At 38.2% G+C, this 16,605-nt stretch overlaps 2 protein-coding genes across 2 annotated transcripts; both read right to left on the reverse strand.

Annotated features, from left to right (window-relative positions):
* Window positions 1-2,828: 2,828 nt before the first annotated feature.
* Window positions 2,829-3,963, reverse strand: LOC145031477 (ubiquitin-NEDD8-like protein RUB2). The gene is made up of 3 exons (XM_078980034.1): window positions 3,807-3,963; window positions 3,185-3,444; window positions 2,829-3,094 (listed from the first exon to the last, which is right to left on the reverse strand). Exons 1-3 carry the CDS (start codon window positions 3,897-3,899, stop codon window positions 2,983-2,985), a joined length of 465 nt encoding a protein of 154 aa, XP_078836160.1. The 5' UTR covers window positions 3,900-3,963; the 3' UTR covers window positions 2,829-2,982.
* A 1,662-nt stretch (window positions 3,964-5,625) lies between these two features.
* Window positions 5,626-8,251, reverse strand: EMB3126 (Ribosomal protein L1p/L10e family). Its single transcript, XM_078980036.1, has 7 exons — window positions 7,851-8,251; window positions 7,179-7,358; window positions 7,022-7,076; window positions 6,773-6,900; window positions 6,600-6,683; window positions 6,092-6,217; window positions 5,626-5,992 (listed from the first exon to the last, which is right to left on the reverse strand). The coding sequence occupies exons 1-7, from the start codon at window positions 8,202-8,204 to the stop codon at window positions 5,864-5,866; spliced, it is 1,056 nt and encodes a 351-aa protein (XP_078836162.1). The 5' UTR covers window positions 8,205-8,251; the 3' UTR covers window positions 5,626-5,863.
* Window positions 8,252-16,605: the final 8,354 nt, after the last annotated feature.

Consider the following 16,605-nt stretch of genomic DNA (forward strand, 5'->3'; position numbering starts at 1 on the left):
GCCCAAAGGTCGAAGCCCAAACCTTTTTAAAACTATTAACCTTATATAATATGAATAGTACCTTATAAATCTCGGACGTTACAAACTGAAAAGTTCAATTCGGAGACTGTATGAATTTTGTATAACTTTTTTATAAGATGCAATCTCTAATGTTTTTGCGTTGACACATATACATATTTTTACACGTAAATACAACAAGTAGACACAGTTTCATTCACAAGATTACATATACACATGTGAATCACATATGAATTACATGTGATTCACATATAAATCACATATGAATCACATGTCCTGTAATTCTAGTTTAAATCACATATGAATTACATGTGATTCACATGTAAATCACATGTGATTCACATGTAAATGATCTTAATTATAAATCACATGTGATTCACATGTAAATCAATGTAATTTACATATAAATCACATGTAATTCACATGTAAATTACAAATGAATTACATATGAATCATATGAGATTCACATGTAAATAACAAGTGAATCACATATGAATTACGTCTATAAGCACACATGCATTTTGTGTGAGTGTTCTTCGTCAATTATTAGTCAAAATTTTCTTATGAATTCCACATTTGAATCTTAAAAGATACAATCAAATGTGAGTATCACATTATATAATCACGTGTAAATCTTGCATGACATAAACACATGTGAATCTTATATGTTATATACATATGTATTTTTATAAGTGTCCTTGCATTAATCATTTTTTTTTAATTTTCTTGTAGATTTGGAAGAATTTATGGAAAATATTGAAGATGTGAAATGTGATCAGTTGAAGAAAATATGCAAATCGTAATATGAAAAAAAAATATAAGACTAGCAAAAGCTAGAAAAAAAAAAGTACATTAAGTGATTACAAAAGACGGGCTTTTCACCCAATCAACCCAGTTAACTCTAAACTTAGAACATCTAGAATTAATCCAAAAAAAAAAAGATTGAGATTGAATCGAATCTCAAATGACCGCCTTACGAGGTTTGTCTTTCGCAAACAGAAAACTATTTCGAAAATACCATAACGCCCAAAATATTGTGTTAACCACTACATCTAGACATCTCTTGACCTGGAGAGATAAACGAGTCGAATCTAACCAAGAAGGTCATTCCGAGATAGAAGAAAATAAAGGCATACTCCCACCATTTAGAAACAAGACTCGATAAATTCATCGCCATACTACAAGTAAATAAAAGATGATTGACGGTCTCAACATTATTGCCACAAATAGGACAAAGCACAAAACGAATGTCAATTCCTTGTTATCTAAATTCACTATGGTACAAACTTTATTCAAGTGTAGTCTCCAAAACAAAATATTGACATTGGAAGGCAGGAAACGATTCCATCTAGTAGATTGAGAGGAGGTCTCTAAAAATTGGGAATCAATCATAGTCCTAGCAGAAGCAGTTGTGTAACCCACCGAAGCATTAGGAGACCACAACCAAGAGTCTTGATTCTCACCAAGAACCATGTAGCCAACAAAAGACTTTAAGGCAGTAAATTGAACCAACTCCTCACCTCCTCTAAGATGGCGTCTAAAAAATGAAAACCAATCATACAACTTTAATCGGTCAGCCACTGTAAATTGACCATAAACTAGGGAACCGAGTTTTTAAAGGGATATCACCACACCAAATGTCCTCCTAAAATAAAGTAGAATTCCCTTTCTCAATGTTTCGAACACACAAGGATAAAGATCTAAACCTTTTTTTTGAAAAGGATCTGACTGCATTGATCGTCATCTTCCTGGAGACATCAAAGAACTATTAATGCAAGCTTTATCAATACCCTCATATCTACCCCTTGAATATTTTTTTATGACAATAGCCCATAAGTCATTAGGCTTCATTCTAAACTTTTTTGTCATATTATTTTAGCAAACATGAAACATCTAATAGCGATTCAATAGTATTTATGCATATAGTCCCACGTTAAAACATAAGGATACACTTTTACATAAATTAACTAAAAATATTAATTAAAGAGAAAATAAAAATACTACTAATAATATGAATGTTATTTATGTGAAGCAAATTGTTGTAGATCATTTGTCCTAGTAGCAAGAGACATACATACATTATTGTGATTCGTCACTCATCTCTATTGTTGCTTGTTTGAGTTCGACAACCAAAGGGGAGAGAGAGTAGTTGGGGGTTCGCCATGGAAACTAGGTTTTCTGATTGTTTAGGGTTGTTCATGAATTACTTAGTTGGTGGGATTTACAAATTTCTTTCCGTAAAAAAATATAAACCCATGATTAATGAATTCCATATACAGTATAATTATAATTGTTTATTTGTTCATTTATAATGATTTTAAGTGTGCGATAGATTCACATACATCAGAATTATAAATATATTTATAACGCTTTTTAGTGTGTGATCTCATAGATTCACATACATCAGAAGTACAAATATTTATAACGTTTTTAGTGTAGGTCCATATGGTTGTTGACCACATTACTCATCAACATCCATCTTTTCTATTTCAATCCACTATTAAATATCCCAAATCTCTAAAAATTAATTCAACTTCAACCAACAATATTTCACTTAATACTTCGATTATGGTTGTCACTCTTGATTGTTTGAGGCTTCCTTTGACAGTTCCTTGTTGTCATTTTGTTTTTTTTCTAAGGTTTGCATCATTTGTGACTTACTGTGTTAAGAAGTATTCTTTAAAGTTGCATAGAGTGGATGGGTGTGATTGTGAATTGTATTTATATGCTTCATAGGCCATAGAGGAACATTTAAATCTACTTCTTGACACAAAAAGTTATATTCCAATCCCCCAAAAAGCAATGCAAAATGTGATAAAAGGATAATAAGCACCAAATCTCAAGTACAAATACAAATACAAATAAACATTGTCATGGGGCAATCAGATAAGACATGAAATATCATCCAATGTCATCTCAATTATGTAAACTTTTCCATAACATAGCAATAGATCATCATATCTTTTAAAGATTTCCACCTCTTAATGCAAGAACTAGATGAAGAACAGATCCTCCTTCAATGTTGTAATCCTTTGCTGTTTTGTCATCTGCAAGCTGTTTTCCAGCATAAATCAGCCTGCATTCATTCAACAATCAAGTTAAAATTAAAGAACCCCTAATATTATTGTTATCAAGGTATTTTTTTGTTGAAGAACCCTAATATCACCTTTGCTGAACTGGAGGGATTCCTTCTTTCTCTTCAACTCGTTCCTTGATTCTATCAATTGTATCAGTTGGCTCAATGTCGATTTCAATTTCTTTTCCTGTAAGAGTTTTGACCTTGATCATGGTTCCTCCTCTCAATCTTAGAACAAGATGAAGTGTTGACTCTTTCTGGATGTTGTAATCAGCGAGTGTTCTTCCATCTTCTAATTGCTTTCCAGCAAAAATCAATCTCTGTTGATCTGGAGGGATCCCTTCTTTGTCCTTCAAAATGCAATCACCGATTATTCCACATAATTCAAAGAGAAAATCAACGCACATCGATAGTAAAGAGGAAGAAGAACCACAGTCCACATAACAAACAGATTCAGAACATCAATTTCAATACAAGTATACGATCAAAATCAAAGTAAACACGCACAGAAACAAGTAAGCATGATTAGGAAGTGAAGTGAATACAACAAAAAATTAACCTAAAAGCGAAATTTACTATAAATATGTTATACATAGTCATGAAATAGCAAAATCGTGTCAGAAGTAAACAATATAAGTATCGAAATCGATGATTGGAAGAGGAGAAGATACAAAATCGAAATCAGAGGTAAGAATAGAGGAGAAATAAGAACCTGGATCTTGGCTTTGACATTGTCGATGGTGTCGCTGCTTTCGACCTCGAGAGTGATGGTTTTTCCGGTTAGGGTTTTGACGAATATCTGCATCTTTGTGTTTCTGTTGGGTGTTGGATTTGATGAAGGAAGGGATTTGAGCGTTTTATTAATAAGCACATACGCGAACCTAAAAGCTGCGTTTAAAGAACGCGGATGCCGTTGACCTTGCTTATTCTAGAGTATCGTTTTGACTAAATTAATAGAAAACAATTTCATATTTTATCAAATTTTATAATCATATTTAAAAAAAAAAACATTTATCTAACCATTCTCATTCAATATTTAAAATTGTTTTTTTCTAGACACTCCAAATATAAAAACATATGTCCAATTGTATGATCATCTTTATTTATATCAAAATTTTGATCAAAATATAATAACAAAATTATATAAATCACACACATTCTTAATTTTCAAATTTGTGAAATAAGGACTATACCCTCAACATATTGGATAATGGATAGCTTACTAAGTACTTACAACTCTTTATATCGTTAGGTCATATACTTTTTGGTAATACAATAGAAAGGAAGTATAAAGATACATTTTTTGGGCACATAATGGTAATGGACAAAAGCATTGAATGCGACATTGGATATATCTCTTTATAGAGAACCTTTTAGTTAGCATAACACAAGAAAACGATGACAAAGATGATTCTCTATATAATATGTGTGACCAATTCACAAATTCTCTACTTATAAAAACAAGCTTAGAGAATAAGCTAAATGTATACTAGGGAAAAAGGAGAAAAACATATTATCTAGCTTGTAGATTAGAAACACTACAACGAGGATGTCAAACAACCTTCAAGGATTTTCATCTCTTACATACTTTTTTTAAGGGTTGATTATTGGTGAGAAGTTAAATTCATTAAGTTAGGTCATACTTCTACACTCGGGTTTGAATCCACAGCCTCCAATTTAAGAAACTTTTATCTCTACCAAGTGGACTAGTCTCATATTAGCTGTTTGATTTGTGAAGGTTGAGCAATTGTTTCATATTTGAACTTGTCTCTAATAAGGATAAACTTGTTTAGACTAACATTCAATGTATTACAATCTTGTTCCACAATAAACTTCGAGTATTCACTTATAAAAAACTTTATATAGAAAATTTGCTATTTTAACTTTCTATATAATTGTATTCAAATCTTGCAACACTCGCATGATGAAATTCTAATCCAAGTCTCGTTTGTGCATCCATTTGGACCAACAACGCCTTATCCAAACGGTTGGATTGATCGTTGTGACACCCCACAAGTTTCCTATGGTAATCTTATGTAATTCAAACGTTTTCTTAAAAAGATAAATCATGTTTAGAGGGAGATATTCGAAAGATCCTTGGCACTTACCATATGTAGTCAAACATGATGTAAAGATTGTATCTAGTAGTCAAACATGATGTAAAGATTGTATCTCTCTGGTGGATTTTTGTTTCATTGTGATAAACTAAAAAAAAAAAACATTAGGTTATATTTTTCTCCATAACTAATTTACATTATGATCTTGCCTAAATTAATGTCTCTTAAACCATTTATGTTCTTATTTTTTTTAAAGAAGTGTTGAGATCAACTATATTGGTTTTATTGTACATTTTAATGAAAATCGTTATATTCTGCCTACAATAAAAGTAAACCAAAAAAAAAAACAATTGAATGTCTTGTGTAATTCCTGCTTGATGCATTGATATGTTACAATTACATCCTTCGTTTATTAAGTTATATTTAGCAAGTTACGAATGTTTTAAACATTCAACTACCAAAAATGAAACTATATTCTCAAACAAACAAACATACTAGACACTCAACATTAAAACATCGAACCAAAATAACAATCATACACATGTTTTGTCAAATTGGCATAATAAAAGGAAGAACACTAATAACAAAATAACAAAACGTTAATCCAAAAAATAACTTCCTTCCTCTTCCTTCTCTCAACCATTGTTATGTCTATTTTGCTTAGATGATTTAATTTACATCTATGGTTTTACATTATTTAGACATATTCCTTCTACGCAAGCTTAAAATCAAGCATATCCTTTATATCTAACCGAATTGAAGGCCCCATTGATGAACATATATGTGCACTTTTCCAGTATACACCTTTTGCTCCAGTTGGCTTGTTTGTTTCCACTGATTTCTATCAAAATTAACACAAACAAATAAATCATGTCAAAATATATTCATCTCAACATAAGTTAGCTTTTTTTTTTTCAGAAGGGTAAGAATGTAAATATACCACTGCAGCAAGCAAGTTTATAGTAAGATCTTCTTCTGAAAAGCTCGCCTTCCCAAATGGCAAATGAACAATTCCTGTTTTGTCTGCTCTGAATTCCACTTTCCCCTTCTTAAATTCCTCTATTGTCTGTAAAAGCATCATATTGTAAAACTTAATAAGAAAATTACAATTTTGGTCCCTGTGTTTATCAAAAAATTGAGTTTTAACCCCCTAAACTTTCAATTTTGCATAGATGGTCCTTATGAGCATGTTTCGTTGTGGGTTTGGTCCCTCCTTTTAACCTCAGTTAAAATCCAACTGTTAGTGGCTTCATGTGCCCTTCACACGAGGGTAAATTTGTCTTTTTTACCAATAATAACAGCATACTTTGTTTTTTAATCAAAATAGCAATGTATGTACAGTTCACTACCAATATGGGCATTCCACTTTATTTGCTAAATATTGCGATTATGACTAAATAAATCGTCTGAACGAGAGTAAAATGACCATTTTACCCTTCATATCTTACCTGAGGTATAGTGGTTGTAACAGTTCCAGCCTTAGGGTTTGGCATAAGTCCACGAGGTCCCAAAATCTTTCCAAGACTAGCAACCTGATGGGAATGAGAATTATTTTTAATTTCTTTAAAGGGTAATACTTATTTAAATAATATTATAAAATTAAAAAAAAAAAAAAAAAAACCTTAGGCATCATATCTGGAGTTGCAATCAACTTGTCAAATTCCATGAATCCTCCTTTAATTTGTTCTATCAAGTCTTCTCCTCCAACTATATCTGCTCCTGCATTTTTTGCTTCATCTATCTTTTCACCTGTGGATTTAAATTTTAAAAACTCAGAAATAAATCCATAAATGATATTATAATAAAACCATGATTAGTGAAAATTGTTTCTTTAAAAAGTTAGAAAATAAGAGAGAGAAAAAAAAAAAACCTTGAGTGAGAACAGCAACCCTAACAACTTGCCCTGTGCCCTTTGGCAAATTCACCTACAATACAAGATTTTAAAACATCAAAGACTCTTTTTGGAAGAATATATTAAACTTAATTACTTAAAATCAAATTAAAACATATATTTTAATTTAACTCACTGTTGCTCTGAGTTGTTGATCATTATATTTTGGGTCAATGTTAAGACGAAAATGTGCTTCTACACTTTCAGTAAACTTTGTGCTTGACATTTGCTTCACCAATGATACTGCAGTTTTGAGATCATACTCTTTCTTTACTTCCCTCAGCTTTTGAATTTCCAAGAATCTCTTTGACCTAGTCTGATGAATCAAAATTTCACAAAAAGCATTTGAAGAATATGAGAAAGACTAGTAAATAATTTTGAATATTGTTGGTTGTTTACTATAGGAAGTATGAATTAACATAAGAAAAACACATTTCACATTTCACAAGTCAGTGTACACGATGGAAAAGAACCCTCGAGATTACAGTTTTGGAGCTAATACTATTTGGGGTTTGATGTAATTAATCCATGAAAACTCGATTGGAAGTTGACATTTGAGTTTGTAATATGCACTGAGTTGTTTTGAACTTTGAAATTGTGTAAAACTATCAACATACATTCGAATATATACAAGAACTAGAATAACAGAGATGTTTGGGAGATGAATTTATGAAAGAAACTGAAGTCGAATTTCGTTTGGTTTTTGGGCGATGAAGGGATTCAATAATCCGAAAACCTTTTACGAAATCAACCTAAATTAACCCATAATTTACAATGAAGTGTAGAATTGAATCGAGCATAAACATACCCTGTCACTCTTAAGAGGCAAAGCAGCTTTTCCTTTCTTAGGTTTAGAAGGGGAAGGAGGAGGAGCAGTAGCCACACTGCCACCTTCAACATCCTCATCAACTTCACCCAAATCAGCTTCCGCAGCCACCGCAGAAACCAAAAAAGGAGAATTCTTGGAAGCAGTAAAACTACCGAAACTGGACTTCAAATTCGTGGGTCTGATGCATTCTGATTGCGAGTGTAGAATCAGAGTCTTGGTTTTGGGGTTTGGTTTGAAACTGAAGGAAGAGATGAGGGATGATTTTGGTTCTTGAGGAAGGTGTATCGATGATAGAGTGAGAGTAGCCGAAGTGGAAGCAGAGGAGGAGGCCATCTTCTGGTTTTCCTTTGCCTTATGTTTTGTGTGTTCTATCCGTAAGCCGTATATACGATGAAGATGAAGATGATGATAAGGCACTTTGGGTTCGTTTTCACTTTTAACCTTGAATTAATACACATTTACACCAATCATCCCTATTGTTTATCAAAATTGGCATGGTGTGGACAACTATCAAAAACATCTACTTGTTTGATCTTTATGGTTTATAAACAATGTCCATCTAGTCCTTTTTCTTGAATTTATTTGATTTTAGATGTTTTTCCAACCCACATGCCCCTCACATGAGGGTATTTTTGTCCTTCTAGTATATCCCCGCTAATCTAATCATATTGATGCATGGTATATTTGAAAATTGTCCTTATTTCTTTACATCTCACCCCAAAGAAACTAATCCTTTTTTTTAACGGTATCATCGTTTTTTAGAGAAAATTTAATCAACAACTGTAACATAGCGTAATTGTACAAAAGCGGTGCTAACATAGTGGTTTGCTTGACTAACACATGTGAGGGAAGACATAAGGAAGGTGTAAGATAAGTGCATTGTGTGAAAACTTTAACAGTTGTACACTTTGTACATGGTTATTCATCTTAAAACACTTGCTTTATTGTTTTGGTGATATCTCATACATTGTAGATCCGATTAACATGATTCAAGTTGTTGTGGAAAGAGATCAAAATTAAATACAACTTTCAATTTTTATGCTTCCGCTAATTTGATTGTTATCAAGGTGATAACCAGACTAAAAGTCGTAGTTATGCTTATAAATAAACTTCGAAAATACTAAAGAGATTTGAAATCAAAGATGATTTTGGGAAACGAGAAATCAATGAAGATTAAATCCACACACTACCCCATATTTATCCCACATTTACACGTAATGTAACGCCCGCAGATTCGGGCTAGGTATTTAAGATTTAATAGATAATCTTAGCTAAAGATGTAATGACTATCTCGGTGATATAAGGAGCGCGTAAATCCGACTTCATAAGAAGAAGTTATGTAACGAACCAAAAATCCATACCAAAAATTTCTTTTAAAATTTAATAAACAAACCACAAGTGTCAACCATTCATACAAAACATATCACGTCAAAGTATCTGTAACACCGTGATTTTCAAGACAAAATTTTCATTTAAATAATCCATTTAATATTAAAACACTTGTTTAAAATCTTATTCATATTTGATTTACAAAACATAGTTCCATTTTCATTTGAATAGAAAACCAGGATCCTCCAAAATACAACTCTTCCTTCGGTGTGTACAATCGAACCGTTGCCATTCCGCGTTACTGAGAAAACCTGAAACAACATAACATAAACACTGTAAGCACGAAGCTTAGTGAGTTCCCCAATATACACCTTACGCACATACGCCTTTCCAGGCCCTGACCTTCCGGTCCACTGCACAATGCCTTCCGGCCCATGAGATAATCGCCTTCCGGCCCATAACGTGTTGCCTTCCGGCCCATGGTATATTTGCCTTCCGGCCCATAAGGTAATTGCCTTCCGGCCCATAAACATATATAAAACACGTAATACATTTACTCTAACACATAAAGCACATATATCATATATCAACCTGCCTTCCGGCCCGAAACATGCACAGCACATAAAGCATTTACTCTAATACTTAAAGCACATACATCGCATATCACACCTGACCTTTCTGTCACATAACACTTTGCCTTCCGGCCCCTATATAAACATGTATATCACGCGTAGCAGCTAACTTTCCATTTATGGCACATAAACATATCACATAACACATTCGACCTTCCGGTCACACAATCAAACCCTTCCGGGTACAGTATAATGAGAAAACTCACCTCGCGGACGCTGGGAGGTAGCAACTCCTGAAGTCCCTTGCACTTGATCCTCCGAACTACAAGCTCCCTGTAACATCATACATCTCTTATTAACACTTCTATCTTCCACGTTAACTGACCCTAAGAAATCACACCGGTCATCTCTGGTCAACAGTCCATTGTCAGCTCGACTGGACTCGGCGAGTTCCCTGGCGACTCGGCGAGTCTAGTCGTTCTTTAATCCTCTAAAATTCCCCTTCTACTCGTCGAGTATCCCCTTTAACTCGACGAGTTACTCCTGGAAGAATCGCGGGGCCACCCCGACTCCACTCGCCGAGTCTGAAGAACAAACTCGGCGAGTCCCAGTAAATCTTCAAGCTACTCGCCGAGTCCGATCATCCGACTCGGCGAGTCCACTCCATGCAGTCGATCGAACTGCTTCCTGAGGTACATATTTTCCCGAATATACAAACATGGATCCTTCTGGACCTCTAAGGGTCCTAATGCAAGGTTATAAACGTTGAATAACAACACAACAAACCATCTAGACTCCAAATGGGTTCCATAAACCCTAAATCTATATATACATCAATCACAGGAGAATGTAATTCGAGTTATTACCTGAATGATGTACCTTCCATGTCCCCAAACTTCAGAACTCGAACTCCCTGCAGTTCCTTTAACTAAAACCCTTCTCCTCCTTGCACAACAATTCCTTCAAGGTCACCAATGGCCTTCAAGCTTGCTCTAGCCGCCACAGCCGCTTGGGGTTCTTCTCAATCGATCAAAAGACGTGAAATGACGACATAATAACCCTTATATACGACCCAATACGAAACGGCTAGGGTTTCCGCTGAATAGCGTCGACTCGCCGAGTCCATACCTGGACTCGTCGAGTCCAGTCGCGAACCCGCGACCAAATCTGCGACCCTACTCGGCGAGTCTGGCTCCAACTCGCCGAGTCTCCCCTTTAAAACACCCCAAAATGCAATTTAACAATACTTGAGATTTTGGGCTGTTACAATTCTCCCCCACTAGAATTAGACTTCGCCCTCGAAGTCTCACTCTGAAAATAGTTCTTGATGTTGCTCCCGCATCACATGCTTCGGCTTCCCTAAACACTTCCGATCTCTGCCGAGGTTGCCACTGAATCAATACCAGAGGTACCTCCTTGTTCCTCAGAAACTTGATCTTCCGATCCCTGATGGCCACTGGCCTCTCGGCGTAACACAGGCTCGCATCCACCTAATCGTTCTCTAGTAGAATCGCTGCTGACTCATCTGCTATACACCTCTTCAATTTCGACACCTAGAAGTGTCATGGATCCATCCCAATTCCGTTGGCAGCTCCAACCGGTAGGCCACTTTTCCTACCTTCGCACCTTCACGCAAAACCCCAACATACCGGGCCCCTACTTACCCCTCTTCCTGGATCGAAACACCCCTTCCCAGGGATAGACCGTCAGGAATACGAAGTCGCCGACCTGAAACGCATGCTCGTAACGGCGTCTGTCTGCACAACCTTCCTGTCAACTCTAAACGATTTTTAACCTCTGATTAACCTGTTGCATCTGCTCTGTCGACCAAAACACGATCGCTGTACTGTCCACCACTTCCTGCAACCGAGAATTTCCCAAGACGCGACTCTGCTCTAAATCTCAATGCTTACACGACCCGTAATGGTTATGAAACTCTGAATCACCGGTTCCCCGATCCCAAACCCACTTTATCCATATCGGAACAACTGAGGGACCTATTCTCAATTCTCAGGACAACTCTCGCGAGTTCACCTCTTGAAATCGTATACACATGCTGCACTCGCCCCACGTACCTTTCCATTCCCTCACTTAGTGAAATCCGCTTAACAACCTTGCCACTACTCCCTATATCACACATGCACTGGATCTGCTCGCAAGGACTCTCGGGTCCATGCATTACCTTTCCTCAACGAACGAGATTCCGACATCACCTTCCATGCAACAGCTCAAAGGGCGGCATACTAATGCACTAATGATGGCTGTTAATATGGAACAACTCAACCCATGATAATTACGTACCGCGGCTTCCTCCGACAGCTAATACACATGCCCGAAACATGTCTTCGAACGTCCGCATCGTTCGCCCTCTCTAAAGTGTCCTCAGATGTCATCATGATAAGCTCCTTTCCCATATTCCTCTTCAAGACTAAGTACCAGATCAACTTTTGGCTCCACATCTGAGCCCCCAACGGTCACCCATATCGCGATCCAAATATTCCACTGACTTTTCTCCCCGTAACCACTATCCCGACCCAGTGACACGTAAGTCACAAAATCTTCTTTTCCTCGTGAGAGAAAATACAATCCCACCGAGGATCGTTTCAACTCTAATCTCTGGTTTCTGCTGTGCCTCTTCCTTGCGTATCTCCCCGCATCTCCCGACAGAGACGAAGACCCCCGTCTCACCCCCGACTCAACATCCAAGCTCCAAAGACTCAATATCAGGGCTACCAAACTCAAAGCTCTTCCCCCTCATACGCTGCTCGAAAATATTCCAACCTAAAAATTCTCTTGCCCACCCAGTGGGTACTGCAACTCCACGCAGTATTACAACACCCTCTGACTAGTGAGTACTGCGACTCGAACATCCACCACAGTCTATGGAGGCAATCAACATAACGAACGCCCGTCTTGCGAAAATCCACCCTCTCAAATAATCTCCCTGAATGCCCATACCCGAAGACTCCTACTAAATCCGCAGATACCCGATATGCCACATGTCGATTCAGTTCGGGATTCCCGAATAACTCCAAAATAAGGATATCATACCCGAATATCCCGGAATACTACCACCACCAATGATCTCCTGCACCCCATAATTAAATCTATATTTTCCCCGCCTTACAACCTTGGTGCATCTAATTTCTCGATTGGAATGCGAGATAACGTTGACGTACGAAATGCGTTGATAATTCTCCAAATCCCTTTTTCCCGACACTCAAAATCCAAACAAGGATACGCATGCTGACTCCGGAAGTTGACTGCTCAATCATTCTCTATCTTCTTGCAACAACACCAATCACCTGTCATGAATACGTTCGTTCTCCTCAAGTACTTCCCGCATTAACTCACTCTGACCCCTTTACTCGATCATCGACACCTCTGGTCTCATGATTTCCTACTGCATCTCTATACTCCACTTATAACTACTCTTGGCAATTCTTTGTTTCCTACGTACTGCACCTGGTTCTCCCCTACTAGGGTTCGAACCGTCACTAGTTAGCATACCATCAACCCACGACTATCTTTCACCAGCGAAATCGTACCTGCTCCAGGAAAGTGCTATGCAACGCCCAATAGTCCCTCCTCTTATGAAGTCAATCAACCCTCTATACTCTGAACCTCTGGTTAACTCTCCAAGAACTTCTCATCACGGCTGCCTCTAATCGTTCCAAATCCCATACCAATTTAATACTAAGCACCTGCACTGCTCGATAACATCTTTATCTCGTAGACTGCACCGCAAAATCATCGTTCCTCTCATCTCAACTCATCAACCCATATCCAATGCTGGATTTGTCCCAAGGACAGGAACTCACTCTCAACATAGACGAAACTCTCTGCACTGCAAAATTCGACTGAACTCTTCACTGCTACCACTATAACACAACCTGTCATTCTCAATTAGGTGTGGTGTGGTTCTCGACTACCTCAGTCCCAACTGACTGTCTGCTCACAGTAAATCACTGTCTCGCGGCACACCCGCTACCTGATGCTCTGAGGGAAGTCATTATCGAAAACTACCTGCAGGGTGTACTCCCAAACCCAGAACTGAAACACCAGACCCCTCGTGTCTTGCACACGAACATAAATGGCACTACCCACCTAGAAGGTGACCTCTCCTCTATCGACTGATTTCTCGACTTAGACCGAAATTTCCCTCTCCCTTTAACTCCTTACCACAATACTCTGATAGATACTCGTCTTTCCCCTCAAGGAACGCCTCTCTATCCTCAATCATGGTCTACAGGCCTAAAACCCATAGCGTCCGATCTCTACCTCATCGATCATAACCGGATAACAAGATAGTCACCAGCATCATCCACTACGAACCATGGTACTCATCCCATGACATCCCTTCTCAATTTGCTTCGGTGTATGGTACCTGAACCATAGTATTACTCCTCAATCTGTTCCGACGTCTGGTACACGAACCATAACATCACTCTGTAATCCGCTCCGATGTATGGTGCTCGAACCACAACATCCATCCTCAATTTGTCCCGATGTATGGTACCCGGACCATAACATCACTCCGCAATCCGCTCCGATGTATGGTATTCGAACCATAACATCACTCCTCAATCTGTTCCTCAGGACCTCCAGAATACTCCCTGTGTCAAGTATGGGTCCTCTGCTTTCAGTAGTACGGGCCCATACTACCTGCCACATCTACCCATACTTTCCACACGGACCATCCCAGAGTTCCTAAGTAGCTGATCGACCTGCTCTTTTCACCAATCCCATCGTGCGTGCTCGCTCCCCAGCGAAATCCTCTACTCTACCCGCGCACTCATCTTGGCTAGGTTTAACCCCTAGCCCCTTCCGCCGTCCTCCCACTTCTTTGCTATCAGCTGCTGAAGAGTTCCTAATGATGCCAGCCATCTACCTCCTGAGTATCGTCATACTCACTTAGTAGCTGACTCCCATCATCGAGAACTCCACAAAGCACGAAGCAAGCAGCATTCGAGCATCGAAGCATACATAGGACTCCCTATCTGTGATAGCTCCACCTTCTCGGCTCATCCTCGGAAGTACCACTGTACTATGTAGCTCTACCCCTCGTGCATTCTAACTAGATACCCTCACTCATCACATACACACAAAAGCATAATGCACATATAACAACAAACCCTAGGCTAAGGCATCACAAATCAGGCCACTCTAGTCCTAAGATATGAAATACCTAGCCTATCTCTAGCATGCAATAATATCTCATAAAGTGCATAATAAATATTTCATAACACAAAAGTGAGGGTATTTTGGGAAATCACCGTTTGGCTCTGGCTGATTGTACACACTGCTCTTTCTTGCTTTCTCTTTGAACTCTTATTCACTTTTAGAAAACTATTTATTTGAAAACTTTTTCTTACCTCCTCAGTTTGAGTCCAGATTCACCCGTAGGCGCGTCCGAATCCCTCAAACCAAGGCTCTGATACCAATTGTAACACCGTGATTTTCAAGATAAAATTTTCATTTAAATAATCCATTTAATATTAAAACACTTGTTTAAAATCTTATTCATATTTGATTTACAAAACATAGTTCCATTTTCATTTGAATAGAAAACCAGGATCCTCCAAAATACAACTCTTCCTTCGGTGTGTACAATCGAACCGTTGCCATTCCGCGTTACTGAGAAAACCTGAAACAACATAACATAAACACTGTAAGCACGAAGCTTAGTGAGTTCCCCAATATACACCTTACGCACATACGCCTTTCCAGGCCCTGACCTTCCGGTCCACTGCACAATGCCTTCCGGCCCATGAGATAATCGCCTTCCGGCCCATAACGTGTTGCCTTCCGGCCCATGGTATATTTGCCTTCCGGCCCATAAGGTAATTGCCTTCCGGCCCATAAACATATATAAAACACGTAATACATTTACTCTAACACATAAAGCACATATATCATATATCAACCTGCCTTCCGGCCCGAAACATGCACAGCACATAAAGCATTTACTCTAATACTTAAAGCACATACATCGCATATCACACCTGACCTTTCTGTCACATAACACTTTGCCTTCCGGCCCCTATATAAACATGTATATCACGCGTAGCAGCTAACTTTCCATTTATGGCACATAAACATATCACATAACACATTCGACCTTCCGGTCACACAATCAAACCCTTCCGGGTACAGTATAATGAGAAAACTCACCTCGCGGACGCTGGGAGGTAGCAACTCCTGAAGTCCCTTGCACTTGATCCTCCGAACTACAAGCTCCCTGTAACATCATACATCTCTTATTAACACTTCTATCTTCCACGTTAACTGACCCTAAGAAATCACACCGGTCATCTCTGGTCAACAGTCCATTGTCAGCTCGACTGGACTCGGCGAGTTCCCTGGCGACTCGGCGAGTCTAGTCGTTCTTTAATCCTCTAAAATTCCCCTTCTACTCGTCGAGTATCCCCTTTAACTCGACGAGTTACTCCTGGAAGAATCGCGGGGCCACCCCGACTCCACTCGCCGAGTCTGAAGAACAAACTCGGCGAGTCCCAGTAAATCTTCAAGCTACTCGCCGAGTCCGATCATCCGACTCGGCGAGTCCACTCCATGCAGTCGATCGAACTGCTTCCTGAGGTACATATTTTCCCGAATATACAAACATGGATCCTTCTGGACCTCTAAGGGTCCTAATGCAAGGTTATAAACGTTGAATAACAACACAACAAACCATCTAGACTCCAAATGGGTTCCATAAACCCTAAATCTATATATACATCAATCACAGGAGAATGTAATTCGAGTTATTACCTGAATGATGTACCTTCCATGTCCCCAAACTTCAGAACTCGAACTCCCTGCAGTTCCTT

Source organism: Lactuca saligna, chromosome 2 (genome assembly GCF_052625555.1).
Source record: "Lactuca saligna cultivar CGN05327 chromosome 2, ASM5262555v1, whole genome shotgun sequence".
Classification (NCBI taxonomy): Eukaryota; Viridiplantae; Streptophyta; class Magnoliopsida; order Asterales; family Asteraceae; genus Lactuca; species Lactuca saligna.

What these genes read in the sequence shown, in the direction of transcription:
- EMB3126 (XM_078980036.1), bottom strand. Translation starts at nt 8,204, where the DNA reads ATGGCCTCCTCCTCTGCTTCCACTTCGGCTACTCTCACTCTATCATCG. An exon ending in ATCAACAACTCAGAGCAACA is followed by an intron (nt 7,077 to 7,178) that starts GTGAGTTAAATT and finishes CTTGTATTGTAG; the next exon opens with GTGAATTTGCCAAAGGGCAC. An exon ending in TTACAACCACTATACCTCAG is followed by an intron (nt 6,218 to 6,599) that starts GTAAGATATGAA and finishes ATGCTTTTACAG; the next exon opens with ACAATAGAGGAATTTAAGAA.
- LOC145031477 (XM_078980034.1), bottom strand. Translation starts at nt 3,899, where the DNA reads ATGCAGATATTCGTCAAAACCCTAACCGGAAAAACCATCACTCTCGAG. An exon ending in ATGTCAAAGCCAAGATCCAG is followed by an intron (nt 3,445 to 3,806) that starts GTTCTTATTTCT and finishes TGCATTTTGAAG; the next exon opens with GACAAAGAAGGGATCCCTCC. An exon ending in ATCCCTCCAGTTCAGCAAAG is followed by an intron (nt 3,095 to 3,184) that starts GTGATATTAGGG and finishes GAATGAATGCAG; the next exon opens with GCTGATTTATGCTGGAAAAC.